Raw genomic sequence first — 23793 nt, 5'->3', positions numbered from 1 at the left:
CTGTAATAGACGGATTCCACTGTCACTTAGTTCTAATGCTGTGGCTGTTGCCTAGATGGAGTTGTTGTTGCTAATGATGCCGGTTGGGCCCAGACATGATAACTTACTGGACTATGTAATGGTTCTGGAACATTTGCTGACTACAGCATAAAACAAAAATCAGTTTGAAGTGAGCAGTTTGTGTTTGTCTCTGATATCCTGAAATATCGACTGATGAATAATTTGGACTCACTCCTCCGTCTTTGCTTGTCCCATTCACTCTTTGAAACCCCATTTTGTCTTCAGCTTGCCTCTATTTCCTGGTTGGGGCGGTGGGGTAGCCTATTGGTTAAAGCGTTCGCTTGTCACGCCGAAGCTCCTGGTTTGATTCCCCAAATGAGTACATTGTGTGAAGCCCATTTCTGGTGTCCCCCATCTCTTCATTGCGTTTTAATAGTCTTGAAGGGGCAGTGGGGTAGCCTAGAGAGTTTGCTCGTCACACCATAGACCCGGGTTCAAATCTCCACATGGGTACAATGTGTGAAGCCCATTTCTGGTGTCCCCTGTCATGATATTGCTGGAATATTGCTAAAACCGGGTCAAACCTAAACTCACTCACTCACTATTTCCTGGTCACTGGAGGCTGCTAAATTAGATCTAATGCTGTCGTTGATGTCCAGATGGTGTTGGATGTTGCTGAAGATGCTGGTTTTCTTCCAGACATGATAATTTATTGGACACCATGATGTTGCTGGAAAATTTGCTGACTGCATCATAAAACAAAACTCACACTGAAGTGAGCAGTTTGTGTTTGTTTCAGGTATTCTAAAATGCTGTGTGATGATAAATTGTTTGTCACACTCACTCTGAATCGAAATATAAATGTCTTTCTTGACAGAACAACCGGAAGCTGAACTTCATCGATCATCCAGCCAAGTTGAACGAGTACATCGAGCCTGACCAGCAGAAGTTGCCCGGGACAACGGTCTCCTTGGAGGAGGATCTCAGGGTGTTCAACAATGCGCTCAAACTTTCTCATAAAGACACTAAGGTTGCTATTAAGGTAGGCTTTCATTTACAAACTCAGGCCCATATTTATTGAATTATCTAAGATGATTCACTAAGGTGTTCAACGATGCACTCAATCTTTCTCATAAAGACACCAAGGTTGCCATTAAGGTTTGGCTTTCATTTACCAACTCAAGTTAATATTTATTGAATTATCTAAGATGATTCACTAATTGATCCAAGGTGATGACAGTGCTTTTCGTGCAATAAATATACGTTGTGAGTGTTAGCTGATGTCATGATGCTGTTCAAATTACCTCCCTTGATATAATATATCCATGGTAACATTGTTCCATTTTTTTACTTCTCAAGATTATTCACATTAAATATGCATAGGGGAAATAGTTGCTTTGAGCTAGTTGAATAATTGAATATTTTTCCAATGGAGGAATTAAGACAAGAGGATGTCAACCATCTCTATTTGGTGGGGTTAAACTCATTCTGAAATAACGTATATTACCGTCTATAAGACGACCCCATGGATAAGACGACCCAAAACTTGACCCTTAAAATCAGAGTCAAAATGGTATGTTCCGTGCATAAGTCGATCCCCCACGATGGGGTCCTAATCGCGGCAAACACAGACCACAGACAACTGGCAGTTACCAATAATTATAACTTTGGTCCACATTATTCAAAGAATTCACAATCATATATATTGTGTCTACTCACGGATCGAAACGAAGTGTAGTTGACAGAAAATGCATAATATATTTTGTTTCTCTAAATATCATATTTATTGTAGCAACAAAGTGGCTTGCTTATTTTACCCCATTCAACAAGCGAAACTGATTACCGCGTAACCCAAGGATAAGACGACCCCCTTCTACAGACTGCTTTTTTTGGTCCTCAAAATTCGGCTTATAGACGGTGATATACGGTAAATCATGTCTGGCAGATGCTTGTCTTGTGATGTCTGTATGGGACCTGTGGAGATCTGGGTTTGCGGTTAGAAGTGATTGACTGTCATTGTATCCAAGCTCTGTAGATCGATGCTCATGGTGTTGATCACTGGATTGTCAGGCCCATACTCAGTTATTTCCAGACCAACACCATATAGCTGGAACAATCAAACAAACACCTATGTCTCTTGGTCATCTCACGTGCATGTGTTTCACAGTCAAATGGTGTTTTATGTGTGTTCCAGGTTGGTCCTAATGCCATCCAGGTGACCTCGTCAGAGAAGAGCAGAGTGTTGGGACACCAGGTGCTCCTCAACGACGTCTACTACGCTGCTGAGATAGAGGAGGTGAGTTGCCACTGTTGATGTCGTGAGGTGGCAATGTCCATGTCTCCCCACTACACTGCTTTGTGGTCTGTCTTTGTGAGGTATCCATGGTAACTGTCTGTGTGAGGTATCCATGGTAACTCTGTATGTGGTATCCATGGTAACTGTGTGAGGTATCCATGGTAACTGTCTTTGTGAGGTATCCATGGTAACTGTCTGTGTGAGATATCCATGGTAACTCTCTGTGTGAGGTATCTATTGGTAACTGTCTGTGTGATATCCATGGTAACTGTGTGAGGTATCAATGGTAACTGTGATGTATCCATGGTAACTGTGTCTGTGTGAGATATCCATGGTAACTGTTTGTGTGAGGTGTCCGTGGTAACTCTGTGTGAGGTGTCCATGGTAACTCTGTGTGAGGTATCGATGGTAACTCTGTGTGAGGTATCCATGGTAACTGTCGGTGTGAAGTATCCATGGTAAATGTCTGTGTGAAGTATCCATGGTAACTCTGTGTTAGACATCATGCTTCCATGTTTAACTAATTTCGTTCACCTGATTGTCTAGTCCTGACTGTATTATTCACAGACTGCCATTATATTGCTGGAACATTGCTGAGTGTGGTGTTTTAAACATCAAACAAGCAAACAAGTCATAATATGTGTTGCTGGTTTGTCTTATGTAGATTTGTTTATTTAGAAGTTGCCTTCATCCAGGTATAGGGGCGGTGGGGTAGCCTAGTAGTTAAAGCGTTGGCTCGTCACGCCAAAGACCTGAGGTTGATTCCCCACATGGGCACAATGTGTGAAGCTCATTTCTGGTGTCTCCAGTCGTGATATTCCTTGAATATTGCTAAAAGTGGTGTAAAAACCATACTCACTCACTCACTCATCCAGGTATAATATTTCTGATAGCGAAATTTAACACTGATTGGTTGAAACTGTCAAATGTCATTGATGATTGTATAATTACCTTGTGCTCATTTTGTCTTGCAGGTGTGTCTAGTAGACGACAATCAGTTCACGTTGACTATAGCCAATGAGAGTGGCCCTTTGTCTTTCATACACAATGACTGTGATAACATTGTCCAAGCCATCATACATATCAGGACCCGCTGGGAACTCTCGCAGCCGGTAAGAGCTATGTACATGCAGATAGCTTAACAGACATTTACTTGTGTTGTACTGTGGTGAATATTTATATACTGGACAAAATAGTTAGGGATATATGTAAATTTTGAAATGATGAATAATGATGTTTTTATTCATTGACACCTTGATAAAATATCAATCATAAAAATACCAATATCCCTAACTTATTTTGTCCAGTATATTTAAGTGTGCAGTGTTGAATATTTAAAGCTCAGCTATTTTATAATTTTTACTGCCCACGAATTGCAATAAATGACAGTCAGTTTTCAATTGCTGGTCACTGATACTAAGTATCTGTAAAAGATGATCATTCCTGGAGCTGACTTCCTTGTAACTGTTTGATTTTATAATGGTATATTACCATTGACTGGCAGAAAAAGATATGACCATCCACAGGATGGGTGAACCCATCACGAGCAGAGGGATGTGTATTTTCCATTTCACTTGTCCTTGGCATAAATTACCCGCCCCAGACAGTGGGATAACTCTGTTGATATGTGGGATAACTCTGTTGATATGTGGGATAATACTGTTGATACATGGGATAACTCTGTTGATATATGGGATAACTCTGTTGATATGTGGGATAATACTGTTGATACATGGGATAACTCTGTTTATATGTGGGATAACTGTTCATATGCGGGGTAACTCTGCTGATATGTGGGATAACTGTTGATATGTGGGATAACTCTGCTGATATGTGAGATAATACTATTGATATGGGATAACTCTGTTGATATGTGGGATAACTGTTCATATGCGGGGTAACTCTGCTGATATGTGGGATAACTGTTGATATGTGGGATAACTCTGCTGATATGTGAGATAATATTATTGATATGTGGGATAACTGTTGATATGTGGGATAACTGTTCATATGCGGGGTAACTCTGCTGATATGTGGGATAACTGCTGATATGTGAGATAATACTATTGATATGTGGGATAACTCTGTTTATATGTGGGATAACTGTTCATATGCGGGGTAACTCTGCTGATATGTGGGATAACTGTTGATATGTAGGGTAACTGCTGATATGTGAGATAATACTATTGATATGGGATAACTCTGTTGATATGTGGGATAACTGTTCATATGCGGGGTAACTCTGCTGATATGTGGGATAACTGTTGATATGTGGGATAACTCTGCTGATATGTGAGATAATATTATTGATATGTGGGATAACTGTTGATATGTGGGATAACTGTTCATATGCGGGGTAACTCTGCTGATATGTGGGATAACTGCTGATATGTGAGATAATACTATTGATATGTGGGATAACTCTGTTTATATGTGGGATAACTGTTCATATGCGGGGTAACTCTGCTGATATGTGGAATAACTGTTGATATGTGGGATAACTGCTGATATGTGAGATAATACTATTGATATGTGGGATAACTCTGTTCATATGTGGGATAACTGTTCATATGTGGGGTAACTCTGCTGATGTGTGGGATAACTGTTGATATGTGGGATAACTGCTGATATGTGAGATAATACTATTGATATGTGGGATAACTGTTGATATGTGGGGTAACTGTTGATATGTAGGGTAACTGCTGATATGTGAGATAATACTATTGATATGTGGGATAACTCTGTTGATATGTGGGATAACTGTTCATATGCGGGGTAACTCTGCTGATATGTGGGATAACTCTGCTGATATGTGAGATAATACTATTGATATGTGGGATAACTCTGTTTATATGTGGGATAACTGTTCATATGCGGGGTAACTCTGCTGATATGTGGGATAACTGTTGATATGTAGGATAACTGCTGATATGTGAGATAATACTATTGATATGGGATAACTGTTGATATGTGGGGTAACTGTTGATATGTAGGGTAACTGCTGATATGTGAGATAATACTATTGATATGTGGGATAACTCTGTTGATATGTGGGGTAACTGTTGATATGTGGGATAACTGTTGATATGTGGGGTAACTGTTGATATATGGGATAACTCTGTTGATTTGTGGGGTAACTGTTGATATGTGGGATAATTCTGTTGATATGTGGGATAACTCTGCTGATATGTGGGTTTCCTTTTCCAGGATACTGTGGCAGTTCACACCAAAATCCGCCCCAAGGATGTGCCCGGTACGCTACTGAATGTGGTGAGTATACATACAATGTAGATAAGTCATAGAAATACTCTCACATCAGTCCTAAAATTTGATGCTCTTGTGGACACATCATTATGAGAACGTCTGTAGTTGTCACCATGTATTGTGTGAGATAAGGAACAAACTTTATGGATGAACAACTTCTTTATTCGGAAAATGCGATGTTTCGATACAGATTCTTGTATCGTTGTCAAGCAAGTATGAGTCAGGTAAAACACAGGGTTACATATATATATGTATAGTAAATAATTAACAAGAACAACAAGAAGTAAATTAGATGTACAGTAACAATGTGATGATAAGGGATTACATGTGGAAGCCAGTGACAATGGATACATTTAGAAGCCCGTGGGGTGTACAGAGCCGGAGTGATGGGACATGTTATACAAGTATACAAGCAGTTAGGGGTGGTTGATGAGGTCATCGTATGCCGAGGGCATGAAATAACCTTGATCTCTGTTGATCAGGGGTCGGTGTCGTCTGATGTGGATGGCTTCGGTTAATTTCCGTTTGGTGAAGTCAGGTTGGTTGGTTGCCAGTATGGTGTATTCTGTTGATGTATTGTGTGACTGGTGTTGTGTTTGTGTGTCCAGGCTCTCCTCAATCTGGGCAGCTCGGACCCCAGTCTCCGGTCAGCTGCCTACAACTTGCTGTGTGCTCTCACCCAGACCTTCGACCTCAAGATAGAAGGCCAACTACTGGAGACCAATGGTAAGGGTGACCTCCCTTAGTTGTCATGATCGAATGCTCGTTACATCAGTGGCCCATATACAGAGTGTCTGTACAATTGTATAGAGTTATCTTCCTTATTTACTTTTGCACTCATTGAACCTGTAAAGCGATTTACTTGTATCAGCATTGATACACAGACCTAGAACAATTGACATGATTTTGTTTCAGTTAGCAAAAATACCACACCAAATACATGATATGTAGATTTTTGCTAATTCTGTCAAAAAAAGAATAAAGAAGGTCTCTATCCATAAGAGATTTTCTTCTTCATCATACCAGCTTCTAAATGCCACTTAAAGGATAAATAGGTGGAATATTACAGACTGTGGTGTTTCAGTTGAGTCTAAATTACTGACTCACTCATGTATATGTGTTCAGGTCTGTGTATTCCTGCCAACAGTTTAGTCTAAATTACTGACTCACTCATGGACCTGTGTTCAGGTCTATGTATTCCTGCCAACAGTTGAGTCTAAATTACTGACTCACTCATGTATATGTGTTCAGGTCTGTGTATTCCTGCCAACAGTTTAGTCTAAATTACTGACTCACTCATGTATATGTGTTCAGGTCTGTGTATTCCTGCCAACAGTTTAGTCTAAATTACTGACTCACTCATGTATATGTGTTCAGGTCTGTGTATTCCTGCCAACAGTTTAGTCTAAATTACTGACTCACTCATGTATATGTGTTCAGGTCTGTGTATTCCTGCCAACAACACCATCTTCATCAAGTCCATCAGTGAGAAGCTGGCGGAGAAGGAGCCGCACTTGACGTTGGAGTTCTTGGAGGAGTGCATCCAGGGCTTTGGCAACTCCAACATCGAGATGAAGCACTTGTGTCTGGAGTACATCACACCCTGGCTCCCCAACCTGACCAGGTACAGCCACAACAGATGCTCCTCTCAGGATCCCTGTTTAGAACTGGGGCACAGCAACCAACACTGAGTTAGTCACTGGATTGTCTGGTCCAGACTTGATTAATTACAGACGGCTGGTATACAGCTGGAATATTGCTCAGTGTGGGGTAAACAACAATAAAAAAACCAAACAAAAAACAACACTGATTGTAAGAGGTGACCAAGTGGAAAGGTGGCCAGACCTTAGACAGAGATGCCAACCCTTACACTGTGGGCGTAATTATTACGATTTTGACCATTAAATTACTCCATTACACTTAATCTGCGAAAAATACGCTTTTCTACTCGTTTTAAGACAATCAATAAAGTGGAAAAAATTTCACAGGGAAGTGTTTCGTAACGCACTGGTACAGGAGTTCAGAAATGGTCTTACTCTTAGCATCGCGCTCATTCCAATTAACTTGTAAGGAATTAAAGTATTTTGTGTCTCATGACCAACAATTTTCGATGTATGGAGCTTCATAATGATTGGTCACGTGTATTTCTGTCTAGAATATTGCTATTCATGTGAATTAACCTTCTTACAATTAATTTTTAAAGTTAACACCTTTCACTAAGTATTACACTTTTTAGGTCCAAATTACACTTTTTGACCTCCTGTATTACACTTAGGCCCAAAATAGTGTTGGCATCTCTGCCTTAGATGGCTGAAAACACGTCTTTGTACCCCAAAGCAGTGGTTCATTGCTTATGATGTCAGTCACCGGGTTATGAGGTCTAGACTAGATTATTTACAGCCTGCTGTTTTCAGCTGGATTGTTAAAGAGTTGATCTGAACAAGTACAACACAATGAATTTTTTTTAAAGCAGAATAAAATGGTGATCAGGAGATAAGCTCTGAGACTATTGTGGCTCATGCTTTTTAGCACAAATATTGAATAGGGGAAACGTCAAAACTACTTTGTCACATGAAGTGCAAGTGGTGTTTCAGAGAGACTGTGAAAAAAGTCACTCTGTCACATTATTTTTGACTTAATAGATCACTTGTCATAGTGGTTGCTAATCAGGAATTCTGTTTTGTGGGTGAGGGTGGTGGGGTAGCCTAGTGGTTAAAGCGTTGGCTCGTCACGCCGAAGACCTGGGTTCGAGTCCCCACATGGGTACAATGTGTGAAGCCCATTTCTGGTGTCCCCCGCCGTGATGTTGCTGGAATATTGCTAAAAGCGGGTAAAATTGTGGTCTGCAGGAAGTGTACGGGTCGATTGGTTTGGTACAGTAAGCTGTGGTTACTCAGTCAGTCAGTCAGTTTTGTGGGTGAGTGGAAGAATGGCTCTAGGCAGTGCAGACTTCCAGGTGTAGTGGAGGGTGAGACCAGCTGAGGGTGGAAGACAGTGTATAATCGTCTCGCCTCATTAGATCAAAAGATGTTAAAAGATGGTACTTGTTGTTATTCTGCCTGGCAGTAAAGGGATAAAACAAGGACTGTTGCTCTGAATCAGAGGGGCGGTGGTGGTTAAAGTGTTTACCCTTCACATCGAAGAGTAGGGTCTGATCCCCACATGGGTACAATGAGTGAAGCCCATTTCTGGTGTCCCCACCGTGATATTGCTGGACTATAGGTAAAAGCAGGGTAAGATTACAGAATACCGGATACCTCCCTAACCCTAGGGTTAGGGTAAGGTTTAGGGTTCGGGCAAGGTTAAGGGTAAGGTTTAGGGTTCAGGTTAGGGCAAGGTTTAGGGGTAGGGTAAGGTTTACGGTTCGGGTTAGGGTAAGGGTTAGGGTGACGTGACATTAAACAATATAGTTGGTATGTATCCGGTATTCTGTAAGTGTACCAAAAGCAGCATCAAACTAAACTCACTCACTCTGAATCCAAACACTGTCAATTATGGGTATCGAAGTTGTGTTATGATGCCTTGTGGGTTAGCACTACGAAGAGAAGCATATGCCTTGACAGGTACAGCCAGCAAAACACACAGAAGTTCATTGACGTTGCTGTAGAAGTGCAGTATCTTGAACATGACGTTAATCCCAGTTCCACCTCACATCGCTTTATCTGTGCATAGATTCATGGATTGTGATCATGTGTGTTTATTTGTCAGGTTCTGCAAGCAGTGTGATGAAAACAAGAGGCAGAAGGTGGCACTTATACTTGACAAGCTCATCACCATGACAATAGAGGAAGAGGAGGTGAGCAATGACAGTCCTTAACCAGTCTCATGTTTATTTTTGTGAAAACTTGAAGTCATATATAAGTTTTCTGATGGGACAGTTTTCTGTATCAGTATGCCAGGATGCAGAAGCGCAATGATTGTTGGTTTAATTTAGGTCATTTTCCTGATATACTATTGAACTGGTTGTTGTATAATATGTAGAGAATCTCACCAGAGTGTCTTTTGATATCAAATATATCACCACAAGTTGATAAAGTAACAAATATCCGAGGCTTGCCGAGGATATTTTTACCTTTATCAACGAGTGTTGATATATTTGATATCAGAAGACACGAGGGTGAGATTCTATTTATCATCAAATATCACTCTTCATTAGTTTTCAATGAAAAATGTACATCTCTGAACACAGTACTGCCATTAGATTTGCAGTGCAGCGATGTCATAACATTGTGACATCATCAAGTTCATGACGTCATAGCATTGTCAGGGCATTGTACAAAATCTACTGTCAAAACGATATCTCCTAGGAGTAATCGTCTGATCTCACACATGCGATATCTCCTGTGGAACACAGTTTTGGATGATAAAATGAAATGCTATGGAACATGTATATTAAAACAAACAAGTAGTTTTGTATGTACTTTGCAAACTGTAGGGCAGACTCATGAAAAGGACATTTATGCTGACACATGTTGAAAAACATCCTTTGATTTTTGGTAATATTTGGCAGAATTTCTACAAAAATCGAAGTTGCTCTGGGTATTTTGGTATGAGATAATGAAACATCTTTACAACGATTAAAGGAGTTGCCAAGATAAAGGTTTCATGTCTTCGGGAGAATGTTTTGCTGTAACTAATTGTCTAAGCTATATGTTTATTGGAGGTGAGATCTTCTGTGTAATATGTGATCTTCTATGTGTAATGTGTGATCTTCTGTGTGTAATGTGTGATCTTTTGTGTGTAATGTGTGATCTGTGTAATATGTGATCTGTGTGTAATGTGTGATCTGTGTAATACGTGATCTGTGTGTAATGTGTCATCTGTGTAATATGTGATCTTCTGTGTGTAATGTGTGATCTTCTGTGTAATGTGTGATCTTTTGTGTGTAATGTGTGATCTGTGTAATATGTGATCTGTGTGTAATGTGTGATCTGTGTGTAATGTGTGATCTTCTGTGTGTGTAATGTGTGATCTGTGTGGAATGTGTCATCTTCTGTGTGTGGAATGTGTCATCTTCTGTGTATTATGTCTGATCTTCTGTGTGTAATGTGTGATCTTCTGCGTGTAATGTGTGATCTTCTGTGTGTAATGTGTGATCTTCTCCCCTCCCAGATGTACCCATCAATCCAGGCCAAGATCTGGGGCAACATTGGTCAGATCGGGGACCTCCTCGACATGGTGCTAGACAGCTTCATCAAGGTATGGCTACCTGTTTCGACAAACAAACTTAAGGCTTACCTTGCGATTCCAGGTTGAATATATCCCTGTGCCACATCCTTGCAAATGAGACGAGTGCTGTGCATGTCATTAAACAATAATTAGACAACAAGGCCAAGGCTTTACCTAGGCAGGGGCGGTGGGATAACTGCTGTAGACCTGGGTTCGATTTCCTACATGGGTATAATATGTGAACCTCATTTCTGGTGTCCTTGGCTGTGATATTGCTAAAGCGGCGTAAAACCATACTCACTCACTCACTTTACCTTGTGATGCCAGGTTGTGATTCTTGTCTTAAGAGTAGACAAACAAGAATCGAGTTGTTAAACCTGTAACATAACTAATTACAGTGTAAACCGCCTAAGTAAAGACCGCTTAACTAAACAGACCTGATAAGTAAACACTTTTCTTTGGTCCCGGCAAATTTCTTCATTAATTATCACTATTAGAGTCTGGTTAACTAAACTCGGATAAGTAAACAATACCGCTTAACTAAACGTCTTCTCACGGTCCCTGGAAGTAAATTACTTAACAAAAGATACTGGATAACTAAATTAGCGATCACCACATAATCCGACATGAGGGGCAGTCGTGTCAGTCTCCAGTCAAACAAACATCCTACTTACAGCTCGCTGGCGTCAAGCAGTTGACAATACACTGACAACTGGAGGCCAGCCCTGATAAGTTGTTCATTGTTACATATGCATACATATACATGCATATGGTTGTCATTTGCAGGTTTTTATAAGTTTGGATAAGTAAAATACCTGATAAGTAAACAATTTTGGCAAGTCCCTTGAAATTTTACTTATCAGGTTTCCACTGTATATGCAATGAAACTGTTGGTGCATAAAATGGTTGACCTTGGTATTAAAGAACAGCAAATTAGGGGAAAATCATGATTTTGTTCAAAGTTGGATTTTCTTTGTTTTCTAATGTCCACACTTTCAAAGAAATTGGGAATATTTGAGTGCCGATTGGAAATCCGTAGTGCCAGATTTAAAACAAATATCAACCTCTGAGCAGATCAATTACATCCCCATGTTATATTTTATATCGTTGAATGAGATACGGATTTGACAGATATTTTATGTGAATTGCTTTGTTTTCAGAGAAGTGTCACGGGTGGTTTAGGGTCCATACAGGCTGAGATAATGGCGGACACAGCAGTGGCGCTCACCTCCGCCAATGTGCAGCTGGTGTCTCGGAAGGTCATCGGCCGCCTCTGCAGGGTCAGTTGTGCTTGGCTGTAGCCGTGACTGCATTATGGGACTAGATACTTTTGTGTTGTTTGGTAAATTGTAATTTGGTCTGCGAATGTCCCACATGTCTTAACACCATTGCAACAAATTCTGTATTTTGGCTGTCAGCAGTCCATCTCTAGTGTCAACTATCCATTAACAGTTGTGCAGATAACAGTGTTCTGTTGCCTATTGCTCTAAGAGCAAGGTGGTACACCTGATTTGTATTCTGTGTGTGCTAGGTTAATGTGAATCAGAATTTCTCGTTCAGTAGTTTATAGCGGCATTTGTGTTGGAATAATAGGAGTAATTTTTACTCAAGAAACTGACTTCAGCTAATGCTTATTGTGTGATGAAATAGTTACAAAGGCGTACCCTGATACAGGTATTTTTATCCCCCCGGCATGTAATGCGGGGGAATAAAATCGTCGCCTCGTCCGTCTGTCCGTCCGTCTGTAATCATTTTGTTTCTGGAGCATAACTCATAGTCCGTTCGATATTTTTCAACAAAAAATTGGTAGATATGTCAAACAGAACCTAAGGTGGTGCCTTTTGCTATTTACAGATTTTTGTCATTTTTATTTTTCTCGGTTTCCATGGAAACGTTTTGGACTTAGGTTCTTGAGTTATGCTCCGGAAACGAAGATCATCCCTCCCTTTAGGAGGGGTGGTCTTCGTTTCCGGAGCATAACTCAAGAACCGTTCAATATTTTTCATCAAAACTTGGTAGATATTTCAAACAGAACTTGAAGTGGTGCCTTTTGCTATTTGCAGATTTTTGGCATTTTTATTTTTCTCGGTTTCCATGGAAACGATTCAGACTTAGTCTCAAAAGGGTGCTGTAGGTTTCGTTTCCGGAGCACAACTCAAAAACTGCTTAATATCTTTCAGTAAAACTTAGCAGATATGTGAGGCAGATCTTAAAGTGGTGCCTTTTGCTATTTGCAGATTTTTGTCATTTATGTTTTTCATGATTTCCATGGAAATGATTTGCACTTAGTCTAAAATCAAGCTGGACTTTAAGTAACTGTTAGATGATTTGTTCTTTCAAAGATGTGGGGGCCGGGGGGATATGTCATCTTCTGATGACTCTTGTTTGTTTTTCCAGCTGATAGACAAGACCTGCACGTCCCCCACACCTACTCTGGAGCAGCATCTGATGTGGGACGACATAGCCATCCTGGCTCGCTACCTCCTCATGTTGTCTTTCAATAACTCACTTGATGGTAAGCAGTGCACCAGAGCTTCATGCCTCAAGGCTAAAACAATCCTACTCTCATACTTTAACATTGACTTCGGGGCTTTATTTCACTGACTGACTGACTGAGTTGTGTTTTTATGCCGCTTTTTGCAATATTCCAGCAACATCACGGCGGGGGACACCAGAAATGGGCTTCGCACATTGTACCCATGTGGGGATTCAAACCCGGGTCTTCAACTTGACGAGCCAATGCTTTAACCACTAGGCTACCCCAGCGCCCCCTTCATTTCACAATTTGATTTGATCCCTGAGATGATCATTCTCTTACACTTTACCATTGACTTGAGGACCAAACAAGCAAGGACCAACAAGTTCAGATGATCATATTGCATACTTTTCCCATTGATTTCAGGCCAGAGTTGTGCAAAACTATTTTAACACTGAGATTTTTATTTTATTTGAGACAGAATTTTTCTTCAGTCAGTGCTGTGAAATATACCAACATCATTTCCCTTTCACCCAATGAAGATCTGGGGTCTTCAGCAACCCAGACTTGTTATAAGAGACGGCTAATTGGATCAGGTCGTCTTATTGCAACAATTGATGCTCATGCTGTTGATCACTGGTTTGTCTGGTCCAGACTCGATTATTTACTGACCGCTGCCATATAGCTGGAATATTGCTGAGTGTGACAAACAAACTCCCCAACATCACCACTCGAGGGTTAAGGGTCGCAGCCGAGGCCAGATTTTCTTCCTGATGTGTCACTATAGTGGCCTTAATTAGTCCATCCTCATATTGGTAAGATGTACATGTACTGATGAGCCGCCTTCTGTTTCAGTCGCTAGTCATCTCCCATTCCTGTTCCACATCGTCACCCTGCTAGTCTCCACGGGACCGCTGTCGTTACGGGCGTCTACCCACGGCCTCGTCATCAACATCATTCACTCACTCTGCACATGTTCACAACTACACTTCGGGGGTGAGTTCAGACCTGTGTCATTCATAGATGTTTTTGTTGTTTAAATGCTGTTGCCATTACAATACTTTCTGTAGCTGTTGTTTTCAATACTAGTGGTTGAATTCATGGATTAATCTCATATTAAATGTCTATTTATTAAGCAATATTCTCCAATGCTTGGCTAATGAGCATGTGATTTTTCACACTCTCTTGTAAAATTTCAAATTACTTTTACCATATGATATGATTCATTATCTCAAACTAAGGGCAATATTACAAGGATATATCTAGGATACCAAGCTAAGTACCCTTGTCAAGCTGTATGGAAAATCTCCATCACTTGGGAAACAATTGGAATTTTTAAAATTTCCTTATTTTCTTAAATGTAGTGGTATTTTAACATTGTTTTCAAATAACATAATATAAACTAAGCATCAGAATGCCTTCTTCTCTACTGGTGCATTTATCTCTGTAATTACTTAACATCGGCAAAGCGATACTATTATATACTACTCACACTTTGCTAAGGATCACAAAAATTATCAACTAGAGTTAGACATAGATTTATAATTTGAAATTGTATCCATTTAGAACTGCATAGATAAAAATATGGTAACCCCTCATTAGGCAAATAGTCACTCTAAGCTAACCGTATGCACCTGATACATGAGTAACCATAAAAATGGTTTTCATGGCACCAATCAACCATTTTGCAAATCATGGAACGAGTCATTGACAAGTACACAACACCTGTCAATAGCAGGTATGGATCCACAAGATGCAATGACATACTGAAACCTAGGATCCATGCTTACAATAAGGTTAGGTATTTAAACCAAATTAGACCCCACGTCATAGTTTTCTGTTGAATCCATGATTTTATCCTAGCAAAGTGTGAATAGTATAGTTACAACTACTAATAAAGAAACATTTTTAGAAATTTTATTCCAGTTCAGAGCTTTTCTGACTTCGGGCAACAAGTGGGATAGATAAATCCTTATGATATGTCATGACTTGGTGTTAGGAATTGACTGTAATTATCAATAAGTTAGGATGCAAGTATGATTTCATTATTGTCATCACTTAGAGAGATACTTTCATGAGATACCTATGTCCTGGAGTCTCATCACTACATGATCTGACTCTGCCAATTGCCATGCTTTTCCTGTCTTTAACAAGTGTCAATATTCCACACACAGAGAGCCCAAATTCAGACAATCGATCTCTCTCCCCAGAGAGCACCCTCCAGGTACTCAAGCTGAGTCTGGCGGAGTTCTCACTCCCCAAGTTTTACCAGCTGTTTGGGATCAGCAAAGTTAAGTCTGCGGCCGTCAGTGCCTTCAGGACCAGTTACCGCCCGGGGGACAGGTCGTTCACAATGTCCCCGTCGGAAAATGAGAAGATGCCACTGAGTTCTCTTGAGGCCATCGCTGATGCCTTGCTGGAGATCATGGAGGTAAGGTTGATACTGATGAAGGATGGATTTATGGGAGGGGGATGGGGTGGTGGGTGAAGCAGAGCATTACAGGGGAGTTACAGCGGTGCTGGAGATGAAAGGAGGGAGGGATTCCAGGAGTTGGGATCTAGGGATGAAGCAGAGTATTGTCAGAGCTCTGGGGGATGAAGCTGGGAATTAAGAGGATGGTTACAGCGGTGCTGGGATGAAGGGAGGGAGGGATTCCAAGAGTTGGGATGTTGGGATGAAGTAGAGTATTGCCCGAGCACTGGGGGATGAAGCTGGGAATTAAGAGGATGGTTACAGCGGTGCTGGGATGAAGGAGTTGGGATGTTGGGGATGAAGTAGAGTATTGCCCGAGCACTGGGGGATGAAGCTGGGAATTAAGAGGATGGTTACAGCGGTGCTGGGATGAAGGGAGGGAGGGATTCCAAGAGTTGGGATGTTGGGATGAAGTAGAGTATTGCCCGAGCACTGGGGATGAAGCTGGGAATTAAGAGGATGGTTACAGCTGTGCTGGGATGAAGGGAGGGAGGATTCCAAGAGTTGGGATGTTGGGATGAAGTAGAGTATTGCCCTTGAGCACTGGGGATGAAGCTGTGAATTAAGAGGATGGTTACAGCGGTGCTGGGATGAAGGGAGGAGGGATTCCAGGAGTTGGGATGTTGGGATGAAGTAGAGTATTGCCAGAGCACTGGGGGATGAAGCTGTGAATTAAGAGGATGGTTACAGCGGTGCTGGGATGAAGGGAGGGAGGGATTCCAGGAGTTGGGATGTAGGGATGAAGCAGAGTATTGTCAGAGCACTGGGGATGAAGCTGGGAATTAAGAGGATGGTTACAGCGGTGCTGGGATGAAGGGAGGGAGGGATTCCAGGAGTTGGGATGTAGGGATGAAGTAGAGTATTGCCAGAGCACTGGGGGATGAAGCTGGGAATTAAGAGGATGGTTACAGCGGTGCTGGGATGAAGGAGTTGGAATGTAGGGATGAAGCAGAGAACAGGGCTGGGGATGACCTTCAGCTTTAGTCACCACGTAAATGCTGTTTTGCAAGTTACATTTGGATCTTGTAAGTCTCTGAGACGGGCTGGGGAGAGGGTAGCCAATAAGTGCCTTAGCTTCTAGTGCTGTTTCAGACAGCTTCATGGCACATGCTTACATGTCTGATATCTGCCATTGCCAGTTCCCTGGTCCCCACATTATTGTATGATGTATTCAATATTTGACCAATTCCAGTCCCCGTGTAAACAATTATTCCCCAGACTAAGTATGACGTGTTCAGTGCCTGACCTATTCCAGTGCAGTAATGAGCTGTTGTTTTCTGCAGGCATGTATGAAGGACATCCCCAGCTGTGAGTGGTTACAACAGTGGACAGACCTCGCCAAGAGGTGAGTAACAATGTCAGACGTTTCCCTGCCAGTTTGCTGTAAAAAGTATTTATCATCCAATTCTGTGTTCCATAGGAGATATTGCTTGTGTATGATCAAACGATATCTCCTATTAGATATCGTATCGACAGTAGGTTTTGTACAATGCCCTGACAATGCTATGATGTCATGAACTTGATGACATCACAATGCTATGACATAGCTGCACTGCAAGTCTAATGGTAGTACAGTGTTGAGAGATGTACATTTTTCATTGAAAACTAATGAAGAGTTATTTTTGATGCTAAATAGAATCTCACCCTTGTGTCTCCTGATATCAAATATATCAACACTCGTTGATAAAGGTAAAAATATCCTCGGCAAGCCTCGGGTATTTGTAACTTTATCAACTCGTGTTGATATAATTGATATGAGTAGACACTTGGGTGAGATTCTCTATTTAGCTTCCAAGTGAAGTCATTCCAGAGATTATATTTGTTTGTACCCCGGCACAGTGGTCCTAATCTGGTGGCCACAATGGCTGTTGGTACCCTGGCATAAAACTGGTCCCCAGTGATCAATAGAGTATCTTATGGTCACAATGGCCGGTGGTACCCTGGCACAGTACTGATCCCCAGTAGCCCAAAAGGAATGGGGTGGCCATGATGGCTGTTGATCATGAATGTATTTGAATGGGGACCACCTTATCAGACCAACCTGAGATGAGTAATTCCACAAAAATAATTTGCCACAAAGTCTATAATGATGATGATTATTGTGACATTCATTCAAATATGATTACACCTTTGGCATTTATGATGTTGATTTAATGATGGTCGGTCGGTTTCTATGGATACCACTTCAAAATTCTGATGGCTTCTGTCTTTCAGATTTGCATTCCAGTATAACCCAGCCTTGCAGCCAAGGGCCATCATAGTGTTTGGGTGTATCAGTAAGTCTGTGACTGACTCTGAAGTGAAACAACTCCTTAAGATCATGATGAAGGTAAGTCCAGCATCATCCTGTCATCCAAACCCAATGTACATGCCATTGTGGGGATTCTGATTTACCAAAGCTGCCCTGCTGGCCATAAAAGGCAATTGGTGCTCACAACATCAATCACTGGACTGTCTGGGTCATCATTGATTGTTTACAGGCCGCCATCATACAACTGGAATATTTGATGTAAAAAAATGATAGCATTTCATCATACCCTGTTGATGTGGATTGTTGCTCTTTATGTCAACCACTGGATTGCTTACTTGAAATTTACAGACAATGATCAGGCTGCTGAAATGTTCCCGATCATTTGACCACCTTTGACATTAACCGACTCAAGTTTTGATGTATTGTTACTCTGCCATTATGTGGCCGTAATATTGCTGAGTTTGGCATTGAACAAAACCCCAAACAAATGAAACATGGCCACATATATGAACAGTAGTTGTAATGTATCATGGAAGGAGGCCCTTGCCCTGATAAAACCGCCCTGATTGCTCCCTTCTTCAGGGCCGTCCTCCCTATTCCTTGACCTTCACCCACACCTGTACTCTGCAAAGTTTCTGCGAGAAGTCTGACTCCCTTCAGGACCAAATGGGCCCCCGACGCACCCAGCCGTCGTGCATTGAGGTACACTGTTACGATGTGGCTGTATCGTCATGGTCTAATACATGCTTTTGTTTCTCTTTCTATTGCAGGTGTTCAAACCTTTTAATTTTCAAAATACATGGAGCTTCCCATGTCCGGTAATCCTTGTTGCAGTTTCTGATAGCTCTGATCCCAATCCTTTGCTATTCTGTTGTTCTCTCCATTCCCCTGCTTAAGAATGACGTTTATTTTAGTGCAGTATTTTCAGTAATGTTTATCTCTCCTGGACTGTGGGACTGGGAGACTTTTTAATCTTGATCCGTCACTCATCCCTCATTCTGTTCTTGACGGAGTGAGTAATTAAGGATTGTTTTACAATACAATATTTAACAATATTCCAGCAATATCACAGTGGGATACATAAAAAATGGGCTTAACACACTGACTCAACCCAGGTTTTTGGCTTGACGTGCAAACACCATTAGGATACCCCACTGCTTGTTCTTGATGGAGAGAAAGCAAATAGAAAATGTTTTGGAAGTGCACTGAGATGTCTATTACTCAACACAAACCTCCTGCATAGTGTACTTTGTTCCCTACCGGTCTATTTTGGTCAAGAATAATAATATTTAATTGTTGTTCAGCTGATATTGGTAGCTTGGATATTGCTGAGTATTGTGTAAAAAAAGAAACCAAACAATGCTTTTCCATCTATAAAAGTATTAAGGCATACTTTTATGTTGTGCATGTCTTGTGTTGAATGCTAAAAAAATCCTGTGAGCTACAGAGCCTTTGTAAACCAGTTTTACGTTAGATTTGGGTTTTTGGGGTGTTTTGGTAAAATTTAAGTCATACAATAATTCACGGCTAAATTATTTGAGCAAGTCCCACTTTGAGTTGTGCAATAAGACTTGAAAAGCTATCTAAAGTAGTTTCATTGCTACATGTGTGTTGCTGTTTTGGAGTTTGATGTTGTTTGTGGCTTGTCACAGTGAGTGGTTTGTCGCTTTGTGCTTGTAATCATTTTTGCTGTTGTTTTGTGCTCAAAAACAGTGTATGTTCACAGCCTGTTGCCTGTTTATGAAATATATAACTGTAAATATTATGGAAGAAGTGTTGTTACAAACTGTCTGTGAAGTTCATAGTCAATGCCTTTAAATTTATTTATAGTGCAAAATATGAACAAAATTTGGAAAAGTGTCATGTTGTAAAATAGTGTTGGTGATTATGCTCTGCCATGCTTTCTTAATGTTTCTTAGAATCATCAATAGTAAATTCAGAGTATTTGTAAATTCCCTGATTCACATACTTACAAGATGCTTGAATATTTCAGTCATTTATTTAGCTTTATCACCCTCTTTCTATGTCTCTCTCTGTCGGTCTCTCTCTCTCTGTCGGTCTTTCCGTTTCTGGCTCTCTCTCCACACTATATTATATTTACAAAATTGCTTCAATATTTCATTCATTTATAAAGCTTTATTTCTCTGTCGCTGTTTCTTTCCCTCTCTCTGTGTGTGTGTGTGTCTCTGTCTCTCTGTCCATGAACGCTATCATATATTTACAAAATGCTTTAATATATCCTGAATTTACTTCAGGGAGACTATGCTTGAACCCAGAACCTGTACGGCTAGATAGAATTAGTTAGCCTCAATATGCATAGCCTATATATATATTGTACATACATGTGTACAATAAAGCAGTGATGGAAGTCACATAGTCAGACAGACAAAGTGGTGTTTGAACAACTAAAATCAATCTTGCCAGAAATGTCAAAATGTCCGCCACGCATTGTCTCCCATTAAGACACGTATCTGCTTATAAATGTAATTGTAATGTAACAGCAGTGAGAGTTAAGTCATGTATCATACACTGTTGTGTTTACTGCATTAGACTTGGTGACATTTCTTATTAAAATGTCAAAGGACATAAACCAGATGTAATGTAAACTGATATCATCTCACATCAAGGTGTTTACTGTAGATCTGACACGCTGTACACAGGATCATCATCAGTGAACAGCAACCTTGTAATTGTTTGTGTTGTCCTACTCAGAGGCCAATATTTGGCTCAAAGTATGAGGCATCTCAGTAAAAACATTTAGTACTTGCACTAAAGAATATCCTAATTCCTCTTTAGAAAGTTATAACTAAAGTTGTGACTTTGTATTTGTAACTTTTGTATCATGGTCTAATGAAGAGGGGGCAGGGTAGCCTAATGGTTAAAGCGTTGGCTCGTCATGCCGAAAACCCGGGTTCGAATCCCCACATGAGTACAATGTGTGAAGCCCATTTCTGGTGTCCCCTGCCATGATGTTGCTGGAATATTGCTAAAAGCGGCGTAAAACCAAACTCAGTCAGTCAGTCTAATGAAGAGAAAGAGGCATCTTTGCTGAATGTAGTATTAAAAGAAACAATGTTTTTAAAAGAAATCAATTTTGAATATATATTTTTATTTTCCCCAATTGCCTATGATGGGACTCAGTTTAAAATCCTCACTGATCTGTGGTTTGGTTTGCAGGCCCTGGAGTCGTACACAGACCTGACGCTGATCGAGGCTGTCGTCATGTGTCTTACCCGGCTACAGCCCATGCTCAAGGCGGTGAGTTGATTGTGTTGATTTCATGCCTCGTGGATAGTGTGTCTGCCTGGAGACTGGTGCTCTGGTTCAATCTCAAGCTGCACCTTACCAGGCATAACCAAGGCGTAAACAAGATGGTACTTGATATCCTGGCTGGTGGTTGGCAGTAATACTTTCATATCAGTTGTCAGAGCACAAAGATTCTGGATGTTAGAATGGCAGGAGGTGAAATTGGGTTTAACGTTGTGCTTCAGAATATTTCGCTCATATGACGACGTGCATGCGTGTGTATGTGTATGTGTGTACTAGCCTAGACTTAAGCTGGTTTTATAGTGCTAGCCCACTGAGATACCATGCCGCAGTGAAGCATGAATACCCCACTCAGACACATTATACTGACTCCGAGCCGACCAGTCCTTGTTGTACCGATTAATGCCAAGCGCCAGGCAGGGACCAACAAGTACCATATTTTAACGTCTTTTGTATGACGCGGTCGGGGATCGAACCAGCGACCTTCCGCTCTCCGGGCGGAGGCCGTAACCACTACAGCACAGAGGCAGTCCTAGAATATCAGGAGATTATTATGCTTGTGTCACATTTCAGGAGTCCCCGATCCACAAGTTCTTGTTCTGGGTGGCTATCTCAGTGCTGCAGCTAGATGAAGTGTCACTGTATGCGGCAGGACTTGCTTTGTTGGAGCAGAATCTCCACACGCTAGACAACATGGGGCTGTTTGAGAAGAAGGTAGGTTTGGGAGGAGAACGGATTAGCTTGATTGTTTATTGATGTTCAACGGTGCGCCTGTGACAGGTTTTCAGCTGGGGATAACAGAATAGCTTGGTTTTATGTTTGCGTTAAAGGGAGAGTCTGTATATGCCTGTGTACTGTTCTTATACACAACAACAGTGATCCACCTGTGTTATGATCCACCTGTTTTATGTGATACACCTGTGTTCTGTGATACACCTGTTGACTGTATAATACACCTGTGTTGTGATACACCTGTGTTCTGTGATACACCTGTTGACTGTATAATACACCTGTGTTGTGATACACCTGTGTTCTGTGATGCAACTGTGTTCTGTGATACACCTGTGTCCTGTTATACACCTGTGTTGTGATACACCTGTGTTCTGTGATACACCTGTGTCCTGTAATACACCTGTGTTGAGATACACCTGTTCTCTATGATACACCTATGTTCTGTGATACTCCTGTGTCCTATGATACACCTGTCCTGTGATACACCCGCGTCCTGTGGTACACCTGTGTCCTATGGTACACCTGCGTCCTGTGGTACACCTGCGTCCTGTAATACACCTGTGTCCTATGATACACCTGTCCTGTGATACACCCTGCGTCCTGTGTTGTGATACTCCTGTGTCCTGTAATACACCTGTATCCTATGGTACACCTGCGTCCTGTGGTACACCTGTGTCCTGTAATACACCTGTGTCCTGTGATACTCCTGTGTCCTGTAATACACCTGTATCCTATGATACACCTGTATCCTGTGGTACACCTGTGTCCTGTAATACACCTGTCCTATGATACACCTGTGTCCTGTAATCCGCCAAAGACCTGTCCTGGGTTGAATACCCACATGTGATACACCTGTGTGATACTCCTGCCTGTATTATCCTGGTGTCCTATGCCCTGATGTTGCTGTGTCCTGTATACACCTGTGTCTAATACATCTGTCCTGCCTGTGAAACCAAACTCAGTCATCCTATGTCACCTGCGTCTATGTACACCTGTCCTGTGATACACCTGTGTCCTGTGGTACACCTGTATCCTATGATACACCTGCATCCTGTGGTACACCTGTGTCCTGTGATACACCTGTGTTTAATTTCCCACCTGTCATGTTGCAGTCTCTGGAGAAGATCATGATGGAGACCCGCGAACCCCTGGAGTGGCACTTCAAGCAGCTGGATCACTACATGGGCCTCAGCTTCCAGTTCAACTTCAACTTCGCTCTGGTTGGACATTTACTCAAAGGTGGGGACTGCATCTGACATTGTGGAATATCTTGTAGCTGCTTACTGTTATCTTGCAGTGTTGACCCATGAAGATCCGGGGTAGATTAAGGGAACTAAGTCTTTATAAGCAAACAACCCATGAATCTGGATTAGAATTGGTCTTCAACAACCCATGCTTGTCGTAAGAGGCGGCTAACGGGATCAGGTGGTCAGGCTCGCTGACTTGGTTGCCACATGTCATCGTGTCCCAGTTGCGTAGATCGATGCTCATGCTGTTGATCACTGGATAGTCTTGTCCAGACTCACTTATTTAAAGACCGCCACCATGTAGCCGGAATATTGTTGAGTGAGGTGATGCTTTGATTGTGAAATGGGGCATAGATGCACATCATCCAAGGTGCTGCAATTCGCTGTTCAGAAGCTTATAATCATGTGCTCACATCTCAATCGCCCTGAATATGTTTCTAAGTTCGTCAGCACCATGGTGTGGATTTTCCCAAAGTGGTAAACATGTGAGATCTACTTCACTTGTCACATTCCTACCTAGAAAACTGCTCAAAGTAATGTTAAAACCAATTCACTCACTCACTCTGAACCAGTCTTATTATTTTCTAACATGTAGTAGTATATAGCATAGCGGTACGA

General features: G+C 41.3%; 1 protein-coding gene across 1 annotated transcript in view; it reads left to right on the top strand.

Annotated features, from left to right (window-relative positions):
• Positions 1–23793, top strand: part of LOC124260839 (neurofibromin-like) — a 113991-nt gene that overhangs the window by 72384 nt on the left and 17814 nt on the right. The window contains 18 exon segments of the mRNA XM_046695159.1: positions 878–1042; positions 2195–2296; positions 3271–3408; positions 5504–5566; positions 6169–6286; positions 7001–7184; positions 9269–9356; positions 10673–10759; positions 11890–12009; positions 13127–13244; positions 14061–14201; positions 15416–15636; positions 16962–17023; positions 17893–18007; positions 18512–18631; positions 21107–21187; positions 21770–21910; positions 23041–23167. Coding sequence (XP_046551115.1) covers positions 878–1042; positions 2195–2296; positions 3271–3408; positions 5504–5566; positions 6169–6286; positions 7001–7184; positions 9269–9356; positions 10673–10759; positions 11890–12009; positions 13127–13244; positions 14061–14201; positions 15416–15636; positions 16962–17023; positions 17893–18007; positions 18512–18631; positions 21107–21187; positions 21770–21910; positions 23041–23167 — 2191 coding nt within the window.

The sequence above is a fragment of the Haliotis rubra genome, unplaced genomic scaffold (genome assembly GCF_003918875.1).
Source record: "Haliotis rubra isolate DU_JTF1 unplaced genomic scaffold, ASM391887v1 Scf779, whole genome shotgun sequence".
In the NCBI taxonomy this organism is placed as follows: Eukaryota; Metazoa; Mollusca; class Gastropoda; order Lepetellida; family Haliotidae; genus Haliotis; species Haliotis rubra.
This window is presented reverse-complemented; position numbering and strand designations above follow the sequence as displayed.